The sequence below is a fragment of the Fringilla coelebs genome (assembly GCF_963513975.1).
Source record: "Fringilla coelebs genome assembly, chromosome: 27".
Lineage (NCBI taxonomy): Eukaryota > Metazoa > Chordata > Aves > Passeriformes > Fringillidae > Fringilla > Fringilla coelebs.
In genome coordinates this window covers 3,323,217-3,343,709 of record NC_140053.1, presented here as the reverse complement: position 1 = coordinate 3,343,709, position 20,493 = coordinate 3,323,217, and the positions used below count along the sequence as shown (strand labels likewise).

At 50.4% G+C, this 20,493-nt stretch overlaps 3 protein-coding genes across 3 annotated transcripts; 1 reads left to right on the top strand and 2 right to left on the bottom strand.

The window, feature by feature from the left end:
* Window positions 1-3,982: 3,982 nt before the first annotated feature.
* PSME3 (proteasome activator subunit 3) lies at window positions 3,983-9,989 on the bottom strand. Its single transcript, XM_084222340.1, has 11 exons — window positions 9,868-9,989; window positions 9,285-9,317; window positions 8,914-8,976; window positions 8,450-8,554; window positions 8,110-8,158; window positions 7,407-7,519; window positions 6,892-6,960; window positions 6,612-6,679; window positions 6,223-6,277; window positions 5,961-6,047; window positions 3,983-5,538 (listed from the first exon to the last, which is right to left on the bottom strand). Exons 1-11 carry the CDS (start codon window positions 9,907-9,909, stop codon window positions 5,458-5,460), a joined length of 765 nt encoding a protein of 254 aa, XP_084078466.1. The 5' UTR covers window positions 9,910-9,989; the 3' UTR covers window positions 3,983-5,457.
* A 161-nt stretch (window positions 9,990-10,150) lies between these two features.
* On the top strand, window positions 10,151-14,827 carry BECN1 (beclin 1). The gene is made up of 11 exons (XM_084222207.1): window positions 10,151-10,322; window positions 10,403-10,470; window positions 10,550-10,608; window positions 10,903-10,993; window positions 11,252-11,388; window positions 12,219-12,413; window positions 12,627-12,773; window positions 13,258-13,407; window positions 13,497-13,557; window positions 14,008-14,150; window positions 14,437-14,827. Exons 1-11 carry the CDS (start codon window positions 10,187-10,189, stop codon window positions 14,603-14,605), a joined length of 1,356 nt encoding a protein of 451 aa, XP_084078333.1. The 5' UTR covers window positions 10,151-10,186; the 3' UTR covers window positions 14,606-14,827.
* Window positions 14,828-15,503: 676 nt separating this feature from the next.
* CNTD1 (cyclin N-terminal domain containing 1) lies at window positions 15,504-20,275 on the bottom strand. The gene is made up of 7 exons (XM_084222208.1): window positions 20,025-20,275; window positions 19,857-19,932; window positions 18,668-18,839; window positions 18,100-18,262; window positions 16,950-17,094; window positions 16,510-16,606; window positions 15,504-15,784 (listed from the first exon to the last, which is right to left on the bottom strand). Exons 1-7 carry the CDS (start codon window positions 20,194-20,196, stop codon window positions 15,632-15,634), a joined length of 978 nt encoding a protein of 325 aa, XP_084078334.1. The 5' UTR covers window positions 20,197-20,275; the 3' UTR covers window positions 15,504-15,631.
* Between the last annotated feature and the right edge of the window lie 218 nt (window positions 20,276-20,493).

Below are 20,493 nucleotides of genomic sequence, written 5' to 3'. Positions count from 1 at the left end.
GATTCTGCAGTCAGCCTGAGGTGGCTGTGACCACTGTGAGGCTCTGACAAGCTGGGAATTGTTGCCACACTGTACAATTTCACCTCTTTACAAGTCACCGATTTTCCTTGTTTACCAGGCTGCTTCCTTGTAAACATTCTCCCTGGCAACACCATTCCAAGCTTGGAGTTACTTTTTATTTAATTTTTTTCAGTCTTCCACATGGAAGCCTTTGCTGAAAACACATCCTCCTGTGTATCAGTAGAAAAACTTTGGCAGGCATGGAGATTGTGTTCAAGATGAGAATCAGGCACAACGTGCTGTGAACAACCAGCTCTTAGAACACCTCAGAACAGCTCTGAGCCAATTAATCCCCAGCACTGCACTGCCACAGGATCATCCAGCCTTTGTCTCTGCCTCCAACTCACAGACAAACTGAGGTGCAGCTTCCAAGAGGTTCCCTCAAGGAGAGAAGGATCCTGAGCCGGCACCTGGCAGCAGCCGAGGGCAGTGCCTGCTGTCAGCGCTGCCAAGCCACAGTGCCCAGGCTGGGCAGCCACATCTGCTCTGTGCCACCCCTAGAACATTCCCTGCTGGCCCCACAGTGCTGCTCACAGCCCTGGCAGAGCAGGGCAGCCAGAAGCCCTTGGTGCTGCCTCCTGCCACGCAGCAGATGCTCGGGGTAGACAAGACTCACCACCTTGGCTCCAGTCCCAGAGCTGGTGCTGAGTAGGACAAGGCATCCAAGAGAACCAATGCTGGAGATTCAACCCAGTATTTCCACTCCTGCTGCCAGCCTCACCTCACCTCACCCTCATCCTCTCTTCCTTGCATCAGTTTCCTGATGGGAGACAGCACCCACCAGCCCCTGGTTGTTCCTCTGCAGCAGATCCTGCCTGGCTGAGCCCCTCTGTGCTCCCCTGTGCTCAGACACCAGGCTGGGAGGCAGAAGGGCCACGTTGCTGTGGGACACACTCCATTATCCTCACCACCACTGGCAGCCCGAGCCTTCCTCAGGGCAGGCTGCAGCTGTGGAGGCCAGGAACAGACTCATCCTGTCTGTGCCAGCACACAGGGCTCTGCCTCACCAGCCAGGAGAGCCACAGAGCCAGCAAAGGGGCTCACTGCAGCACAGACACAGCAATGGCCAGGGACAGCACAGAGAACAGAGCTGTGCAGCCACAGGGGCAGAAATACCTGCTCTCCTCAGCTCCCAGCAGCAGAATCAAATGCCTCTGAGTAACCCCAAACAAGGCAAAGCAGCACTGATTTCCTAGTCAGTCAAGTTTCAAGGATTACCTGGGGTTAGGCTTGGAAGAAAAATTCCCTTTTGGTTTTGGACTGGAACATGGTGCTCATTTCACTTGGAGCACAGAGCAGCAGCTCTGCTGTCCTGGGTCAGGTTTGGGGCACAGCCAGGACATACCTGCTGCCTCCCAGGAATGGGACAAGTGCTCTGCTGCCACACACACCAGCACACCCAAGGTGAGACCGTGGCAGAACCCCCATGGCTGCCAGACAAAGCTCATGTGGATCTTTCCTTCAAGAAGCTCACAAAGAGATTGTTCAGGTTTGACTTCACCCCTTGGGTTTGCATCTGCAGCTCCTCAAAGCCACGGCTCAGGCTGCAATTACAGAAGGGCCCTTTCCAAGAAGCACAGCAGTAGTTTAGGAAAACTCCACAGGCCTTCCTGCCCCACAAATCACAACTCAACACTGCAGCTGGGCTGAGAGAAATCCAGAAATAGACTGTGGGAACACTCCTGGTTCTCTGCATGTTGGGGGCTTGGAAAGAAAGAGAAACCCTAATCTGTACTGACATCCCCATGACAAACCAACCACAGCACACACCCCAGGGCTGCTGGATAAGGATGGCAGCTTTCTGCACTGCCTCTGCCCCACTGCAGAGCCTGTGCCATGGAGGCCTTGTCTGATAACAGGCTTTTTAGTACTGGCTGTTTCTGCTGGACTTTTCCAGCTCTGGTTTAGAGCTCTGTTTCAGAATAAACAGAACAGCCCGAAATCCACCTTCACCTTGCAGTAGGAATTTGAGGAAGCAGAGTAATTAACTAAGTCTGCAGAGCCAGAACCTGTGTCAATAGCTGCCTGATGGAAAGCAATGAGGGATCTTTGGGGGCCACACACACCATGAAATTGCTCTCCAAAAGGAGCCTGCAGCAGCTTAAAGCTAACCTAGAATTAAAGAAATTGCACGTCTCTGTAACTTGTAACTTGTTTATGACCTGCTCAGTGCACGTACTGCTTCCCACATGCCAGTCCCCAGTGTGATCAGCCCATCACTGACCCACATCCCATGGAGAACTCACATCCTACCCATGTTTTATTTTGGCTACGTGGTTGCTTTTAGGCACTGCCCATCTTCTATTTACTAAATTGCCCACGTTCCCCAAACACAGCCAGGGAGATGGGAGTGCTGTTTTTCACGCACACAGAAAGGTAAAGGTGGCAAAAAATAGCATCTGAAATTTACTGAAACCCAAACCAGATGCAGACAGGTTTTGGCTGGGGAAAACTCAGACAGTAACTGTGACAGCTGGGGAAAGGGCACAGGAGGAAAACCCCTGCCAACACTCCTAAACACCAGCAAGGCTTGAGCAAGCCCCAAAGCAGAGCTCAGACTTTAGAAAGCTCCCACTCCCAATGCCTCACCTCAGGGGTCAGCTTATGCAAAGCACAACAGTGGGACCTGCCTGACCCTTCCTCCCTTCCAGCTGTGCTGCTGGCAGTGCCTGTGGCTGCACACAGCTGCTGAGCCATTGTTCTCCTCCCCTGCATTAAGCTGGGATGTCTCAAAGGCTGGTGAAGCAGAGCCCTGACTGCACACTGCAACTGTTCCCAGACAACAAACCCTCCCCTGCTCCCACAGATGAACCCCACTCCCTGCCAGCACCTGCCAAGATCTGGATGCTCCATCCTTCCATGGCAGTGCTGGCACGGGCTCCCTGAGAGCTCAGATTTTTTGACTGTGGTGAGGAGGAGCCCCCCTCATGCTGCACCACACCAAATCCTGCCAGCAAGTCCTTCCTTTGGGCTCTGCTCCAGCTGCCTTGGCCCTGAGATGTGTGTGCAGCTCAGTGCCCCCTCCCTGCATGGGTCAGGCACCTGCAGGGCTTTCCCACACTGCAGGAACTTCCCTGCACAAGTGGCTGCTCCTGTTCCTGGGCAGCCAGAGGTGCCACAGCCAGAGCCCCAGTCTGGAGCTGCTCCCAGGGCCAGTCACAGCCTCTGCTGGGCAGCAACAGGCACAACCCCAAACAGGCACCAAACCCTGCACCCTCTGCTGGCTCAGAGGGGCTGCAGCCCTGCAGGACACTCAGGAAAGTCTCGAGTGCCCCTCGAGAGGCCTCTGTGCCCCAGGAGGCAGGCAAGGCACAGGATGATGCCCAGAAGAGCAGAGGGCACTGTGGCTGGGGACAGCAGGACAGCTGCTTCTGCTGGGTACCACACACAGGGAGCAGCCAGGAGCAAGAGAAGTGTGCCCCAGAGAGACACTGGGTGCTGCATCCAGGACAGCCAAGAGACACCTGCCCACAAGACAGAGAAACCCTGGAGCAACTGCAGGCTCAGAGAAACACCACATCTGTTTGCACTGGGACAGCCCAACTGGGCTGAGATGGGACAGATTCCATCAAACCCAAGCCCACGGGTAAAATCATGCCCAATGTGAGGCATGCTGATGGAACAGAAACAACCTGCACAGCAGACTAGTTTATAACAAAGAGGAATGAGGAGAATGAAGGGAAGGAGCAACTGAATGTGAAAAAGGCAGAACCAGAACTGGACACTAAAACTGCATGGCCTAAGAGCCCAGCATCACACACGGGGGGCTGCCTTGAAAGAATTCCAAGTACCTTATTTTAATTTCTTGACATGGTAAAAGTTTACATAGGTTCATCTGGCAAAGAAAGCTGAACAAATTAAAAGGAATCAATACAAAGAAACACAAGGGGAAGTGCTGCTCCCAGACAGCAGCTCAACGCAGTTGGTTTGTTACTGAATATTTATTAGCGGGAAGACTAAGAGTTGACTTACTACAAACAACAACAGAAGAGTCTATAGCAAGGGCCAGCAGCCCCCCACACTCTGGGCAAATCCCTGGGAAACCAGCAAGAGACAACATGGCTCTTAGATGTGGAAGCAGAGAAAAAAAAAAAAAAAAAACAAACAAAAAAACTAAAAACAAAGTAAAAAAAATAAGGGGAGAAAGTTCATTCCATTTGTCACTGTTGTTACAATGAGATTAACACAACTCTTAAGGCTACTGCACAATAAGAATATACAGGTGTAACAGCGAGACCTGGGAAACAGCAAGGTTCCTGAAACAAATGATTTAACCTTCCCTGATTAGGGGACTTAAGTAGAAATACTATAAATAAGAAAATTTTGAAGCCTGCAGCGTGATGGGCCCACTTGCCACACACAAAAACTGACGCAACACAACCAGTCATTTCCAAGGGGGTTTGTAATGGACCACGAAATGTTCTGGCAGCTTGGAGGAGTCACGAGGCACGGGAGTGTGCCCTTTGCAGGGGAAAGACTGCAAGGTCTGCAAGGTACCAGGTGGGTATCAGCCACCCTCACCGTCAAGCACCAGCTGTGGCAGCCAGCCTGCTCTGCCCAGGCACCAGGAAGCACTGCCAGGGACAGGGGGACTCAGCCTGATCACATGCAGAGATATTTTAGGACTTTAGCATCAGATCTCCAGCCCCTCCCTTCCCTCAGCCCAGGCAAAAGCAGCCCATGCTGAAGGGGCAACTGGGATGTATGTGAAAGAACATTGGTTTTAGCCAAGAAAGTGGCTCTAGTCAAATGGCAGAAGCCACCTGAGCTCCTGACAGCCAGGACAGCACCAGCTCTAGTTCCAAGCATTTTGCCTCATGCTCTGCACTGATCCAGACAGAAGTGGTGAGGCAGAGACCTGTGGGGCAGGCTGAAAGGGAGTGCAGATGGCTCAGTGGCACCAGAGCACAGCTGCCAAGGGGCAGAGTCCCTGGTCAGTGCAGAGCTGGTGGCAGAGGGGCCTGGCCACAGCCAGCAGTGGGGACAGAGCTTCCCTGCTGTGGCACTGCCAGGCTGCCCTTGTGCTGGGCTGCTTGCCCTGTTCCAGAGACCCCAGTGCAGCCACCAGACAAGAGATGGGACAGGACAAGGGCTTGGTCTATAGTGTTGTTCCCACTCAGGTAGGAAGCAAGGCATGAAGGAATGTCCCTGCCTGGCTGCAGCAGCCTCTGGGGCGTCCAATGCAGCATGGCCTCTACTACCAGTGACTAGAGGAAGAGGGAGAGCTCCTGAGACCTGAACAAAACCAATCACAAAACTAGGCAAGAATTTCTTTAGAGTTTAACTAAGAATGCAATACTATTTCCAGCCAGTTTCCCATCTCGATAGTCACGTAACAAACCAAGGCAATGACGGTCTTTAGTTGACTGAACAGTTCTCAAGTTCAAACGTTGACACTTAATAGAGGGTCTCAGCATTGCTGCTCCGAGGCCTCTTGATCTTCTCAATGTTTTTAAGGATCATGTCATGCAAAGTGACCTGCAAAAAGGAAGAAAGGACTTAGACAGGAAGCCAGCCATCCAGTTTTCACCATAAGCACTGGTTGCCACGGCAGCACGCTCTTCTTGGCACCACCCTCAACCCCTGTGAGCAACCACACACCTGGTTAAGGTAAGGCCTTCCTTCAGCCAGACCTTACAGAAGCCAGTACACATAATACCAAAAACATTCATTCAGAAACCCTAGGATTGCCTTGTGTGAAGAGCTGAGGATCAGATTCCCACAGAGGGGCAGGAATATTTTGCTCTATGGCCCTGTGAGCACTGCTGGAAACATCTGAATCTCTACGAGAGGGTGGAGAAACACTTCACTGGAGCCAAAGTGGGAAGCAGGCAGGCTCAGGGGGAAAGGGGAGAGGAGCAGCAGCAGGAGCACAGTGTGAGCTGTGTGTTTTCACTCACATATTGATTTCTCAGCTCTGAAATGATGAGGCGCAGACTAATGTACTCCTTCTCGTCGATCTCCGTCACGGTGCGGCGATAATCCTCCTGCCAGGGGCACACACAGCTCAGCCCAGCCTCCCACAAAGCACCCCCACCCTCAGCTCAATCCTTACATGATCACCCCTTCTTCCCCCAGGGCCCTCAGCTCAGAAAGGACAGTGACAAAGCAGCTCAGAGTCCCAGCATCAACATGTAAATCTGCACGTCTGCGCTGACTTACCACATGAGGGTACTTGGCTATTTTGGAAACCAACTTTGCTCTTGTGATATAGTATCTGTCAAGAAAAGACAGAGATTAAAGCTCAGATAAATAACCAGGATTATTTTCAGGTCCAAGCTGCCTTGTAACAACAGCTGGAGGACCTTTCTCAAAAACATTTATCTTCTAAGGAGATCCCAAAAAAGATCCCAATAAAGCCATTTTGGAAACCAACTTTGCTCTTGTGATACAGTATCTGGCAGGGGAAGAGAGAGATTAAAGCTCAGATAAACAGCACCAGGATTATTTTCAGGTCTAAGCTGCCCTGTAACAACAGCTGGAGGACCTTTCCCAAAAACATTCCTCTTCCAAGGAGATCCCAAGGAAGAAGTCTATTCTTGCATGCCTACCTAGAAATCTGGTCCAGGTAAGATGCTGCCTCACTCTCCACAGTCCGAAGCTCAGCAACTGTTTCTTCCTGCAGGGAAGATAAGGAAGCTGTTAGCTGCAGTGGGCTGCAGCTGGCCTTCAGGGCTCAGGAAGCACTGTTTCAGCAGCACCACATCAAGTTCAGGTTTGGGTTTTAAAATCTAAGCCAACCCCATGACTGTAACTGCTGGATATCATGAACTGAAAGATCCAGAGGAACCCCAGAGACCCAAGTCCCTGGAGCACAGAGCAGTGCCTTACCTGAATAGAAACACCAAAGTTGTTCCCATCCTCTATCCTGGGAATGAGAAGCTGCACCCACATTTTGACCTGCAGTGGAGAAATCACAGCACTGACCAATGCCAACATCTGCTCAAAGACTTCTCTCAGGAATGTCAGCAAAAGCTCCCAGAACCTTGCCTTTGCAACACAGCTCATGATCAACTGCTGCAGGTCCCTTATGCACCTATAACACTTCCAAGATTACTTCCCATGCCATGCAAGCCAGCACAGGCACAGCTTCCCATGGAAAGCTCTCCTCACCATGCCACAGGAGCTCTTGTGCCTGGGCAAAAGAAGGGCAAAGCAAAGCCTCATGAGGCCTGATAACAGACATCCTGCTCCTTCAGGTGAACCACAGAGCTCCCCAAGGGTTTCACCAGTCAGACAGGACAAAGCTCTGCTTTTCCTCATCTGCTCCTCCCACAGCTCCACCTCTCCAGGAGTAACACCACCCCAACTGCCTCCCCTTGCTCCAGGCTCCCACTCACACCCACCGTATTGCACTTCTCAATGAGCAGCCTGATCTCTGGTTTCACTTTCTCAATGATGTCCACCAGCTGCTGGTTGCTCTTCAGCATCCCATTGGGCATGACAAACACTTTGGTACCTGTGGCAGAGACAAACCCCCAGTGTCAGGGACTCACAGGAGCAGCTGCACCAGGGATGGGCTGAGGGGCCACCTGAGCCTCACTCATCTCCCACCAAGGCCAGAAAGGGACTGAGCCAGGCTGTGGCCACCTGCAGGGAAGGGGAAAGGGACATGGGACAAGCAGTGACTACAAAGGAAGGAAAGGAGAGAACACAGAGCAGGATGAGACTGAAGAGCTTGAGGATGCTGAGCACAAAGGGTTTTCCTGGTGCACAAGAAGTTTCTGTCTCAGCTTAATGCAAAGGCTGGAATGTTCTTCCAGACAAAGAGAGGAACTGCACAGAGCCACCAGGAGATCAGCTGCCTCTGTCAGCAGGCCAAGACCCAGCCAAGTACTACTTATGTCTATCAGAGAAGTACTAATTATGCTCCTAAGAGCTAGAACCTGACTCCTCCACATCAAAACATCTGTAGGTCAGGCTCTGACCTGCATGAGCAGCAGCTGCTGTCAGGGCAGGGCAAGTGGGGCTTGCACAATTTGCATCTTCAAGGCTCAGTGCAGCAGCTCAGGGGGCAGGCAGTAATACAAGAGACTTGGGGATTCTTACCCTGAAAGGTCTCTTCGTGGTCTTCCAGCTTCCTCTTTTTCATATTTGGCTAAAATATACAAAATATTTTACTCACAAACTAGTTGTAAGCTGTAGAGATGTTGCAAAGGAAAAAAAAAAAAGGAAAACTTAAGAGCCCTGCCATGTTCCTGGTTTCTGAGCACTCTCCCTTAAATCCCAAGAAGAGCTGCAGAGCAGTGTTACCTCCAGGCTCAAGAGATCAATCTCTAACAGCCTCTGAGCCAAGGCTTGGTATTAAATAAGAATATCCCAGCCCAGCAGAGAGCAAACCATGCAGTTTGAACAGGAGCTGGGATCACAGCCAGGAGAGTAACCTTACCCCATCCAGTCCATCATGGCTGTTGGTGAGAAGAATTGGGTCAGGCACTGGGAGGTTCATGTCCGAATGGATCTGAGTAAGATCATGAATATTCAGGATGGGGTCCTGCAAAATAAAGCAGATTTGTTACTTGATCATGAGCTAACAAATTCTGCCACACCAAACACAACAAGACAGAAGATTCATGCCTCCTTCTTGTCCAAAATTAGGATGAAGGAAGATAAAAGCTCAGGCAATAGGCTGTGCCAGGGACAGCCCAGTGGGGAGAAAGATAAATGTGAGAGATCACACAAAGCAAACTGCACAAGGCAGCACCCCTCCAGAGCCAACAGCACTGCAGCTGCTGCCTCGTGTCCCTGCAGCAAGGTGGAATGCACAGAAAACAGCCCTGGAGAGACCGGCCACAAGGCTTTCAAAATGTAGCTGAAAGTAGAAAAGGATACAAAGCACAAGGCACACCCTACCTTAAGGAATCCATCGAGTTCTAACAGCTTCTTTGGAAAAAAGTTTGCTACGAGGTCTTCAGCCTAAGAAAGAAAAAAAGAAAGAACAAACAGTGATGTGGAAGAAGGCCACGTGGCTCCCACCAGCAGGCAAGAACACCAGGGAAATCAGCTGTGCACAAGCAGGAAACAAAGAGAAGCAAGTGCTTCCTGCTGCCAGCACCAAACAAAGCCCAGGTGAGACGAAAGCCACGAGGCTCAGGAGCCTCGCTGCAGTGAGAGGGCATCAGCTGGGTGTTGCTAGGCTTCCAGGGCAGGCTCAACCCACAACCGAGTGTGGCACAAAGATAAGGCCAAAAACAACCCCGTTCCTGCCCGGCCCGTGCACTCACCTCACTCGTGATCCGCTCCCTGAAGGAGTCAACCTACAGAACAAACAGGGACAGGTCAGGGTGGCTCTGAACAGCCGGGGAGGCCGCGCGGAGCCCCGCATGACCCTCGCGGCACAGCTCCCGCTCTCCCGGGGGACCGGGAGGAGCCCGCCAACACCGAGCGGGAGCTGCCCGGGGCCGCTCCGTCCGCCCAGCCCCGGCCCTGGACGCTGCGGGGAGCCGGAAACCGCGGAGCTCCCGCCGGGAGGGAAGATCCTCAGATCCGCCGGGCCGCCCCCCGGGGCACACGGGGCCCGGCTCGGGGGCGGCCACAGCCCAGCCCCGGCCGCATCCCCGCCCCCCGGCGCTGCAGGGCCGGGCGGGGGTGGAGACACCGGGGGCTCGTCGGGGCGGGCGGGCCGCGCTCGGCGGCCGGGCTGGAACGGCCGGGAGGCACCGTGGGGCGGCCCCAAGCCCGCCCCGCCCCGGGCCGGCGCCAGCAGAGCTCGGCACGGGCCGGCGGGGCGGAGGCGGCCGCCGAGCGGGGCCGAACCGAGCCGGGCGAGGCCAGGCGGGGCGGGGCAAGCGGCGGGGCCGGGCGCACCTTGAGCTTCACCTCCGGGTCCACCTTGAGCAGCGAGGCCATGGCGGGTCCGGTCTCGGGGCCGCTCCGCTTCCCCGGGGCCCACACCGGAAATGACCTCACGCCGCGCGCCCGCCAATGCCGCGCGCGCCCGCCGCCCGCGTGACCGCCCCCCCTCCCCTCCGCCGCGCGCGCGCGCGCACGCGCCGCCGGGGCCCGGCCGCTCAAGCGCCGCCCGGGGCGGGGACACCGAAAATGGCGCGGGCGGCGCCGCCGGGACCGCGCCCCGCCTGCGTCACGTCCGGCGCGCGGCGATGGCGGGGCGCGCGCGGGCGGCGCGATGGAGGCAGCGCGGGCGGGCGGCGGCACCGGCGGCACCGCGCACGTCAGCTTCGTGTGCCAGCGCTGCTGCCAGCCGCTCAAGCTCGACACCTCCTTCAAGGTGCTCGACCGCCTCACCATCCAGGAGCTCACCGGTACCGAGCGCCGCGGGGTTGGGTGGGCGGCCGGGGCTCGGGCCTAGGCCCGGGCCCGGCTGACGCCGTCTCTCCCACAGCCCCGCTGGTGAGCGCCGCCCCGGCCAGGCCCGGGGACCTGCACGAAGAGGAGAGCGCCCTGACGGAGGTACGGCGGGGCCGGGCGCGGCGGCGGCTGGGCGGCTGCTCCCCCGGGCCTGCCGGTAACGATGTCTCCTTGCCTTCAGGAAGCTTTCGTGGAGAACCGGCAGGATGGCGTGTCCAGGAGGTTCATCCCGCCTGCCAGGTACAGTCACGGTCCCGCCAGGCCCGGCTGAGCTTGGGCCGTGCCTCAGAAAGGTCCCCTCACGGGGCTGGGTCACGCTGAACAGCCCGTGTGAGCCCCAGAGCTTCCCCTGCAGGATCCCCGTGCACAGTCCTTGGGGCGCTGTGGGTCAGAAAACCTGACAGAACCCCCAAAACAGGGGTTGGCCCAGCCTCCAGCTCTCCCTTTTCCCTGAGCCAGCCCCAGATTCTGGGCTGGTGCTGGAGCTGCCTCCCCTCAGCACTTAGCACTCACGTCAGTATCGTTCTTTCCAAGAATGATGTCAACAGAAAGTGCCAACAGTTTCACGCTGATCGGGGAGGCCTCGGATGGTGGCACCATGGAAAACCTCAGCAGGAGACTGAAGGCAAGTGGGTCACGAGCTGGCAAACTCAGATCCTTGGGAACAGAGCACTAGTTTTTTCTGATGCTCTGCAAAATTAGACTGCAAAGTTTCCCATAGCATTTGCCTTCCAGGGCCTTAGTTGGTGAGTAGTTGAGCAGAGATAAGGTTATTTTAATCACCGTTTGGCCTGCAAAGAGGATTCCTGCTAACTGAAGCTGCTGAAAAGCAGCGGGCAGCTGCCTGTGGTTTCACTTGCACTGATGTGAGCCCTTCTTCCAGGTCACTGGTGACCTCTTTGACATCATGTCTGGGCAGACAGATGTGGATCACCCACTGTGTGAGGAATGCACAGACACTCTGCTGGACCAGCTGGACACACAGCTCAACATCACGGAGAACGAGTGCCAGAACTACAAGTGAGTGATGCAGAGGTGACAGAGCTGCTGTGGCTTGAGGCACAATTGGTGTGGGTGGTTTATTAAAAAATATGGATGTTGATCTAGTACCAATATCCAACTGGGACAAAAACTCACTAACAGTTTAAAGTTAGAAAGTGTATGTTTATTGTGGGATAACTCCCAAATACACACCACAGTTTACAGGTGGTTACAGAGTCGTTTTATCTATACAAATATTGAATACCCAAAATACAAATGCACATTCATAACTTTGGTACATCCCATTCCCCACTTCCCATGGTAATTACTTCAAAAGCCATTAATCATGTGTAGTTTGTTCCTTGAAATGGGTCAGTGGTCCCTTTCATGGGGAGGGGTCCCAAAATGAGAAAGTAAATGAAGTCTTCCTCGTTCTGACCTTTCTGCCTTTTCAATGCAAATATCACAAATGAACCCTTGGTAGGACTCCCATTCCCTGGCTTCAATTGGTTTCAGAACAGAGGAGGCCTACAATTGTCTTATGTTCCTAAAAACAATTGTCTTATGTTATTAAAAGCCATTTATCAGTTTCTATATTCTTCATTATAAACCCAGCTAGCCAAACATCGTGTTGAAAAGCAATCAATTATTAATTAACTACTAACTCTTAACTTCATCAAGGCCTACCCATTTTTTTTAATTTATTCCAATAAAGTTAATTTCTAACTAAAATCCTAGCTCCTCTAAAATCTCTAAATTTTTTAAAGTTTATGTCTCATGTAGACCTCAGGATTGACAAGAGCTGCCGGGGCTGGCAGTGCAGGGCTTCCCAGGATACCTGTTCTGGCAATCCTGTTGTTCTCCTCTAGGAGATGCCTGGAGATACTGGAGCAGATGAACGAGGATGATAAAGAGAAGCTGCAGACAGAGCTGAAGGAGCTGGCACTGGAGGAAGAGCGGCTGATTCAGGAGCTGGAGGATGTGGAGAAGAACCGCAAGATTGTGGCTGAGGACTTTGAGAAAGTCAGGGCAGAGGCTGAACGGCTGGAGCAGGAGGAGGCTCAGTGAGTGAGCTGTTCCTGCAGCTTGTGGCAGGGCTTGGAGGCAAAAAAATAAATGAGAAACATGTAAATGGTAACATGAGGAACCTGTAAATGTGCCCAAATGCCAGTGGCTTGCTCTGTACAGAAGGAAAGTGAGACCAAACTGTCCTGCAGAGCTGTCACTCTGAGGTAGAAGCCAGCACTCAGCACTTCTTGTCTTGTTTGTGCTCAAAGGTACCAGAAGGAATACTGTGAGTTCAAGAGGCAGCAGCTGGAGCTGGATGATGAGCTGAAAAGTGTGGACAACCAGATGCGCTATGCCCAGATGCAGTTGGATAAACTAAAGAAAACCAACGTGTTCAATGCCACCTTTCACATCTGGTAATGTGGACACTGGAATATCATCCATTTTCTTGGAATCTGCAGTGTGAAGGTTTTTAAGTCACTGCATTTGACAGGAAAGGTGCAAGCCAGCTCACAATTACCTCCCAGCAAAGCAGTGAATGCCACGTCCCAGGCAGGGCAGCTGAGTAAAGTGTGCCAGGCTGTGGGACTGGGAAATGGCTCCTTCACCAGTCCCAGTAACACTTTGGGAACCTCTGTGCCAGCCAGCAGTGACACTGGCATTTGGGTTCACAGAGCAGGCAGCTTGGAGAGGCTGGCTAGGGGTTTTTTTTGTGGTTTTATGACAAAAAGAGAACAAGTGTTTGGCGTTTACATACTCTTGTTAAGAATAGACCCAAACCCTCCTTGTGCTTGGCTGGCACTGTGTGTGCTGTGCTGTTGGGACACAGCCCCTATTTGGTTATCAGGCTAGGAGCTTTTCCTAGCCTAGCACATTTATTTATAATTCTTCTTATCACAGGCACAGTGGGCAGTTTGGCACAATAAATAACTTCAGGCTCGGCCGCCTCCCCAGCGTTCCTGTGGAATGGAACGAGATCAACGCTGCCTGGGGGCAGACTGTGCTGCTGCTGCATGCCCTGGCCAACAAAATGGGCCTGAAGTTCCAGAGGTACCTGCAGTACCACCCACAGGTGATTTATGGCCCAGAGGAAGCCAGGCAGACTCAGGTGCCTGTGAATTCTGTCTCTTTTTTTTCAGATACCGCCTTGTCCCCTATGGCAACCACTCCTATTTGGAGTCCCTCACAGACAAATCCAAGGTAAGGGATCCCATAGAAACCATGGGACATTGATCTTGAGTGCCAGAGCCCTGGTCACACTGGGGGTGCAGGAAACAAAGCTTGGTCTCTGTGGATTTGGAGTCCAGGAAAGCTGGCTGCCCCAGCTCCTCCAAAATGGTGACATCTCACATCCTGTATGAAGCCACTGGTGCTGCCAGCCAGCAGCAGAACTGTTGAATGACCTGGCCAGAGGCAGAGGCATGCTTTGGGGTGATTGGCAGGCAGATGGCATGATTTGAGCTTGGTGGAAGTCAGGAAAATATGCCTGCACATGGTAGGCACTTGCACAAAACCAGTCACACTCACCCTGTGCCACAAGCCATTTCTCAGCATCCCATGACAAATTTAAGCCTCACATGAGGTTAAAAAGCTGCAGTGACCATATCAAAAACAGGTGCTTGGTGTTCCTGATACAAATCTCTTTTCCAGGAGCTTCCCCTGTACTGTTCTGGAGGCTTGAGGTTCTTCTGGGACAATAAGTTTGATCACGCCATGGTGGCATTCCTGGACTGTGTGCAACAGTTCAAAGAGGAAGTGGAGAAAGGTGAAACTCGGTTTTGTTTGCCTTACAGGTGAGTGTTGCCACAAAACTGTCAAATTCAGCCCTGTGTGCTCCCCCTAGCACTGCTTGCTGTTTCAGCCCTGATTTTTCAGAAATCATCTGGAATTCTTAATGATGTGTTTGATAGTTTCATTGAAACTTAAAGCCAGCCCCTTGGGTGGAGTCCTGAGGCCTGCTCAGATCCCTTTAAAAACAGGATAGTGTTATTGTCAGATTTAAAATGTAGTGCTTGGTGTCATACTGAGATCAAATGTTTACAGTAGGAATACACTAATTAAAGCTTGTGTGTGATACAGGATGGACGTGGAGAAAGGAAAGATCGAAGACACAGGTGGCAGTGGTGGCTCTTATTCAATTAAAACACAATTTAACTCTGAAGAGCAGTGGACAAAAGCACTAAAATTCATGTTAACTAACCTGAAATGGGGCCTGGCCTGGGTCTCATCCCAATTCTATAACAAGTAACTGTGATCAGAACTTGGCCTGGCAGCCATGGAGTGTCTGCATTGTGTTGGAGAAAGGCAAATTAAGATGTCTCTTAATATTAACCAGTACAAAATGTTTACAATACCAAAAATCCACAAGACACTTTATTTGAAATGCCATTATTACAAGTAGTTTGTAGAAAAGCAATATGCAAAGTTGTATCATTGAGTTGAACAGAATAAAACCCAGCTATTAAATGGATTCTAAACTGTTATTTTTGGGGTTTATGGCCATTCACATAAATCATTGTCAAATGAGCATCAGTTTGATGCTGCTCTCTTACAGCTAATGCAAGGTTGGAAAAGCAGGACATTACAAACACAGGGAATAATGTGGGAAAACTGCCAGAACTCTGCCTGGTCAATAAAGAATTTAAAATATTTTCTAAGTCATATCAGCACTACTTTGTGCTGCTGCATTTATCTAGGTTTGATACCATTACAGCACTGTAATCCCTCCTGCAGGCTGTTCCTGCACAGGGCTGTGCTGAGGAAACAATGAAATTATTCCAGGTGTTTCCAGCCATCAGTGCCTGGCACAGCACAGACCCCTGGCACTGGCAGGGACAGCCAGCCTGGGCACTGCTGTGGTGACAGTCACGGTGCTGGCACAGAGGGGACAATCCCAGGGAGGTGGGACAGGGGTTTTAGAAAAGCAGCAGCAGGAGACAGAGCAGCCCCATTTGTGAGAGCTGGTCCTACCAGGCATGGCAGCACCTTTCAAACACAACCACTGTGAGGGATTTCTGATTAAAGGGAGCTTAGATTCAAAATTTAAAAGATGCAGCTGTTACAATAAAGCTTTGAGGGCATTTCTAAACACTGTGGTGCTGTTGGGCCTCCTTTCAGAGCATGACTGTGATGCCTAGCAGGAGCTTTGCTAATGAACACCTGACAGAATTCAGGTAACCCTGAGCTGTGCTGGGCAGTGTCACAGAGGAGGGACAGTTGTCAGCAGTGTGACAGCTCCTCCTGCTGGGGCAGTGACTGGAGGGACAGGATGGTTCTATTTCTGGGGAGGAATTCTGTCCTGAGGAGATTTGGTGCCATGGTGCTGCTCGGGTGTGGTGCTGCCAACGATGCGCCTCACCACGGCGTAGGAGAACTCCAGGATGCTCTGTGGAGTAATGCCAGTGATGCAGTTTAAATGCTCCACAGCCTGGAAAAAAGAAAAGATCACCTAAATCTGTGAGTTTACAGACTGACAAGAGTAACTGGTCTACCTGCCAGTGAAACATTGCCTGTGGGGTTTTGTTCTGTGAAGCACTAAAGGTGAGGGCACTTGTAGGAATGTTGAAGGAGTGACTAAATTATTCTTTGTCTGCTTAAAAAGACAAAAGGCCCAGAAGTTTCTCTCCCAATTTGGTACAAAACAAACCTCATAGGACCTTAGGGACTTCACCTCAGACCTGGGGCTGTCCAACTGGACAGAGGCCAAGAGGTCCAGCCTAGGATAATTCACTAGAAAAGGAAGAGAACAAAGGAAATAATTGCTTTTGTGGGGTGTTTTAGCAGGAGCAAGAACCTCTCACCCCTAACTCGATTTTTCTCTGTAAGAGCTTTGTTATTTTGCCTTTTATTAAACTTTTTCTATTTTCAACACTACCTCAAAAGCCATCCTACTGATTTTATACCATTCAAAGTAGCTAAGCTATCTCAAGTGTAACAAGTTTCTCTAAGAGCTCATAAGACCTAACTCAAAAAGCAACACATCAGGCACTCAGCAGTGCCAGCACACAGCTCTGACAGAAACCCACGTGCTTTGTGCTAAAGGACAGAGGTGTCCCTCCCAGTGCAGCCCCACCTGCTGTGCTGGAACCACCACAGATAAACCACCTGGGCACTGTGTTCCCGTGGAGCCAACGCCTCCAGCAGTGACTGTACCTGCTCCCAGTGCCCGGGGCTCAGGATGAACACACCTGTACTGATGACTCCAACAGCCAGGAGCATGAAATCTTCCTTCACTGTTAAAAACTTGGCTCTGCAGGAGGAAAAGTCTGTTCAGGTGTAAAAGTTGCTTCACAGTTCAAAAGCACCTGCTGCTGCAGCTGCCAGTGCCCAGAACATGTTGGTTTATTCAGGCCAGCCTGAATAAACCACTGGAACTGACAGTGCAAGGCTGGATTTTTCATTTCTTAAATGAAACACTCCTTGCCCTTGAAGCAACTGTGGAAAAGCATGTTGCTTTGAACTGCTATATTTAGAAACAATGATTAATGCCCCCTCCCCCAAATTATTTTTTAAAATGGCATAAATAGCAGCATATTAGCTTTTCCAAAGGTTTTAATTTCAAAGGGTTATTTTAAGTCATTGCCAGGTCTTACATCTGCAGTTTGCTGGGTGTGGAGTTTTCGATGGCGATCTTCAGCAGAGTGTCATAGATGGTCTCTCTGGTCAGGTAGCAGAGGTCCAGCAGCTGCACACACATCTGGTGTAAGGGTTTGGCAGGAAGCAAGCAGCCATTGTATCCTGGCAGAGATCACACCATCAGTGCCACATTTTGGGTCACTACATTGAGGGAGAGGGAATTCTGAGGACAACTGCTCTGTCTCTGAATGCCACAGGATCCCTCTCAGCCTCAATGTAATTTCACTCTCAAATTCAGGCTGTCAGAACTGGGCTATGGCAGTACCAGTGGGTCTGGATTGAAAGCACTTGAGACAGTAATTCGTGTTCAGACTCAAGTGTTTATTATTTCTTATCAGTAAAACTGCTGTGAGTTGGGCAGCTTTTCATTAGAAGGCACAAAATGGCCAACAATCTCTTGGTACAAGGTCTTTTAAGATTAAACTATCCCAGACACCTAGATTATTTTAAGAATTGACACCTAGATTATTTTCCCTTTTAACCCAATAACTGATCCCAAGGAGCCCTCAATGTGGATTTTTCCACACAATTTCAAAATTCCACCCAAACCCATGGAGAAGGAGGAAGAAGAAGCATGAAGAAGAAACCCAGGATGACACCCTGTGCCCTCCATCTTGCTTCCATCCACAACATACTAAAAATCCCAAAACCTCAATTTCTCACCAAGTGACACACCCACACTGCCATCTATAATCTCTTTTACACTTTTGTGGATTCCAGTCTATCTTGAACTCTGGGAAACTTTCTCCAGGAATGAGGGTCAGAGTCAGTGCTCCGCTGGGATCAGAGCACCCCAGAGCAGACAAAGAAATATTCCCAGTGCCCTGGGTTTCCATACTGGGCCAAGAAAGTGGTGAGTGATTGTAGAAAATTTGGTCAGGCATCACATTTGGGGGCTTTAAACTCTTAATATTTTACTGAATGACTCATGGCTGGCTGTCCAACAACATTCTACAAATGACAAAGTTCTCATCTAAAAAGTGAAGCTCTGGATAATCTGAACAGTTCCACGTGCAAAAATCTGTAATATGAGACATTGCAGACCAGCAACAGCTCTGTGACCCTACTAAAAAACTTCCTTCCCTTCTCCCTGACTGATACTCTCACCTAGAACCTCCAGGAGCAATTCCACGTAGGCCAAGGGGGTTGACACATTGATGTGGAAGTGCAGAGTGTTTAAAACAGCAAGCTCTGACTCCAGCAATTCCTGTTTAGTGTAGGAGTATTTTAAGGATTGCAAAAATGTTAAAGCTGTGTCACTGGTCACTCTCTGAAGAGGAAAGAAAAGAGACAAAATGTCTTCCAGGCAGTAAAGTGCTCTGTCACCTCTCTGCTCCTGCTGAGCACCAGTCCTTTGAGCTGGCATGGGAAATCCAGCTCTGACCTTCCCCACAGGTTTCAGCTCAACCAACCATCCCCAGGCAGGTGTGAACCCCTGTGGACACACCACAGGGCTGAGATTTTCCTGCACTTTTTTCCCCCCCCAGAACTGGGAACACTTCCCAACAAATTGTTACTGGATGAGCAGCAATTCACCTACCCTAAAGGGAATGTGGTGTCCTTGGCATCTCATTATCACTACTGTCTTCCAAAAAGGAAATCTATTTTTAAGAGAGATTAATACACTGCAGATTTAACCACGGTGCTAAAGCAAGGACAGGCTGAGCTGGCTTACACTGTAGTGCAGAGAGAGTTTGCTGGCAAGCTGAACACAGGACACGAGTCTGAGGACAAAGGTGTTGGTGATCTGATCCCTGAGAGAGCTCCAGCTGCTCCTCTGGCCTTGTGTGCTCCCTTTAGTGCTCCCTCTGTCATCACACAGCTGCTCTACCTGCTTGATCATGAACCTACAAAAGCCACAACTGCTCAGAGAATGCTTCTGGTTGCTCAGAGAGAGGAACAAAGGCAAGTCCACCTATATGTAATATATGCATAGATATATAATATATACATGTGTGTGTGTATATATATATATACACAGATATAGATCTATATACAGATCTGTATGTACATATAGATCTATATCTGTATATACATATACATGTATGCTTATATATTTCTATATGTATGTGTATATGTGATATAGATTGTGTATGTATATATATACATAATATAAATACATACATCTACATATCTATATATACAAATACATGTTTGTATATATATATTTATATTTAGGTATATAGATGTATACATACATACATGTATACATATTGTATATAGATATTTATATGTGCATAATATATCTATACATACATGTATCTATATTATGTATGTGTATATATATTATAGATATACACACATATATATCTATATAGCTATAGATCTATATGTTTATATGGATATATATCTATATATACATATACATGTATGTATATATACACATACATATATAAATATATATACATACATGTCTATGTGATATATATTGTGTATGTGTGTATATACATACATCTATATATATCTATATATACAAATACCTGTATGTATATATATTTATATTTATGCATATAGATGTATACATAATATATATATCTATACACACATGTGTGTATATAATATCCATAATGTGTATATATATAATGCATGTGTGTATATATACATGTACTATATTATATATACTATATACATACTATAGTATGTCTATTTACATACTATATTATATATACATAATATATCTAATATATACATGTATATTGTATGTATATTTATGTATAGAGTATATGTAGAAGAAATAATTCAGGTTAAATGAGAGAGGAGGCAAAGCTCATTAATCTGGTGTGCTTTGGGGACAGTGTGACAGGGCTGCAGTGAAACCCCACCAGGGGACGGGAAATGTGCTGAGTGTTTGGGACTCTCATTACCGTTCCAGTAACTCCACTGCCTGGTACCGTGTGGACTGGTCCAAGTGCCATTTTTCAGACAAAAGGAATATAAATTCTGCAAAAAGCACAGCAGGCACTCATTGCAGGCTCCCGGAGCTCGGTGCGCAGCTGTCAGCTGCCCCGGGAGCTGCCCCGGCTGACCCTCACCCACGATCCGCGGCTCTTTGAAGCACCCAGCCTGCTCGGGCAGCTCGCTCAGGTACTGCTCGTTCTCCGTGGCCAGGTGGATCAGAGTGTCCTCGATAATTTCAGGAGCAACGCCACTGAACACGGGGCCTGAGTCACGGCCGCGGCCTTCCAGGGGCACCTGAGACCCCATGGAGCGGGGCAGGGCCGAGGCCGTAACGGCAGGGATTGCACCGGCCCTCCGGGGAGACCGGCTCGGGGCTCCGCCGCCTCCTCCCGGCCGCTTGGAGGCAGCACCGGGCCGGGCCGGGCTTTGAGCAGGCCCCGGCCCGGTTCAGGCCCCGGCCCGGTTCAGGCCCCGGCCCGGTTCAGGCCCCGGCCCGGTTCAGGCCCCGGCCCGGTTCAGGCCCCGGCCCGGTTCAGGCCCCGGGCGTTTCCCATCACGTGACCCCCCACCCCGCCAATCAGCAGCCGTCGATGTCGCGACCGG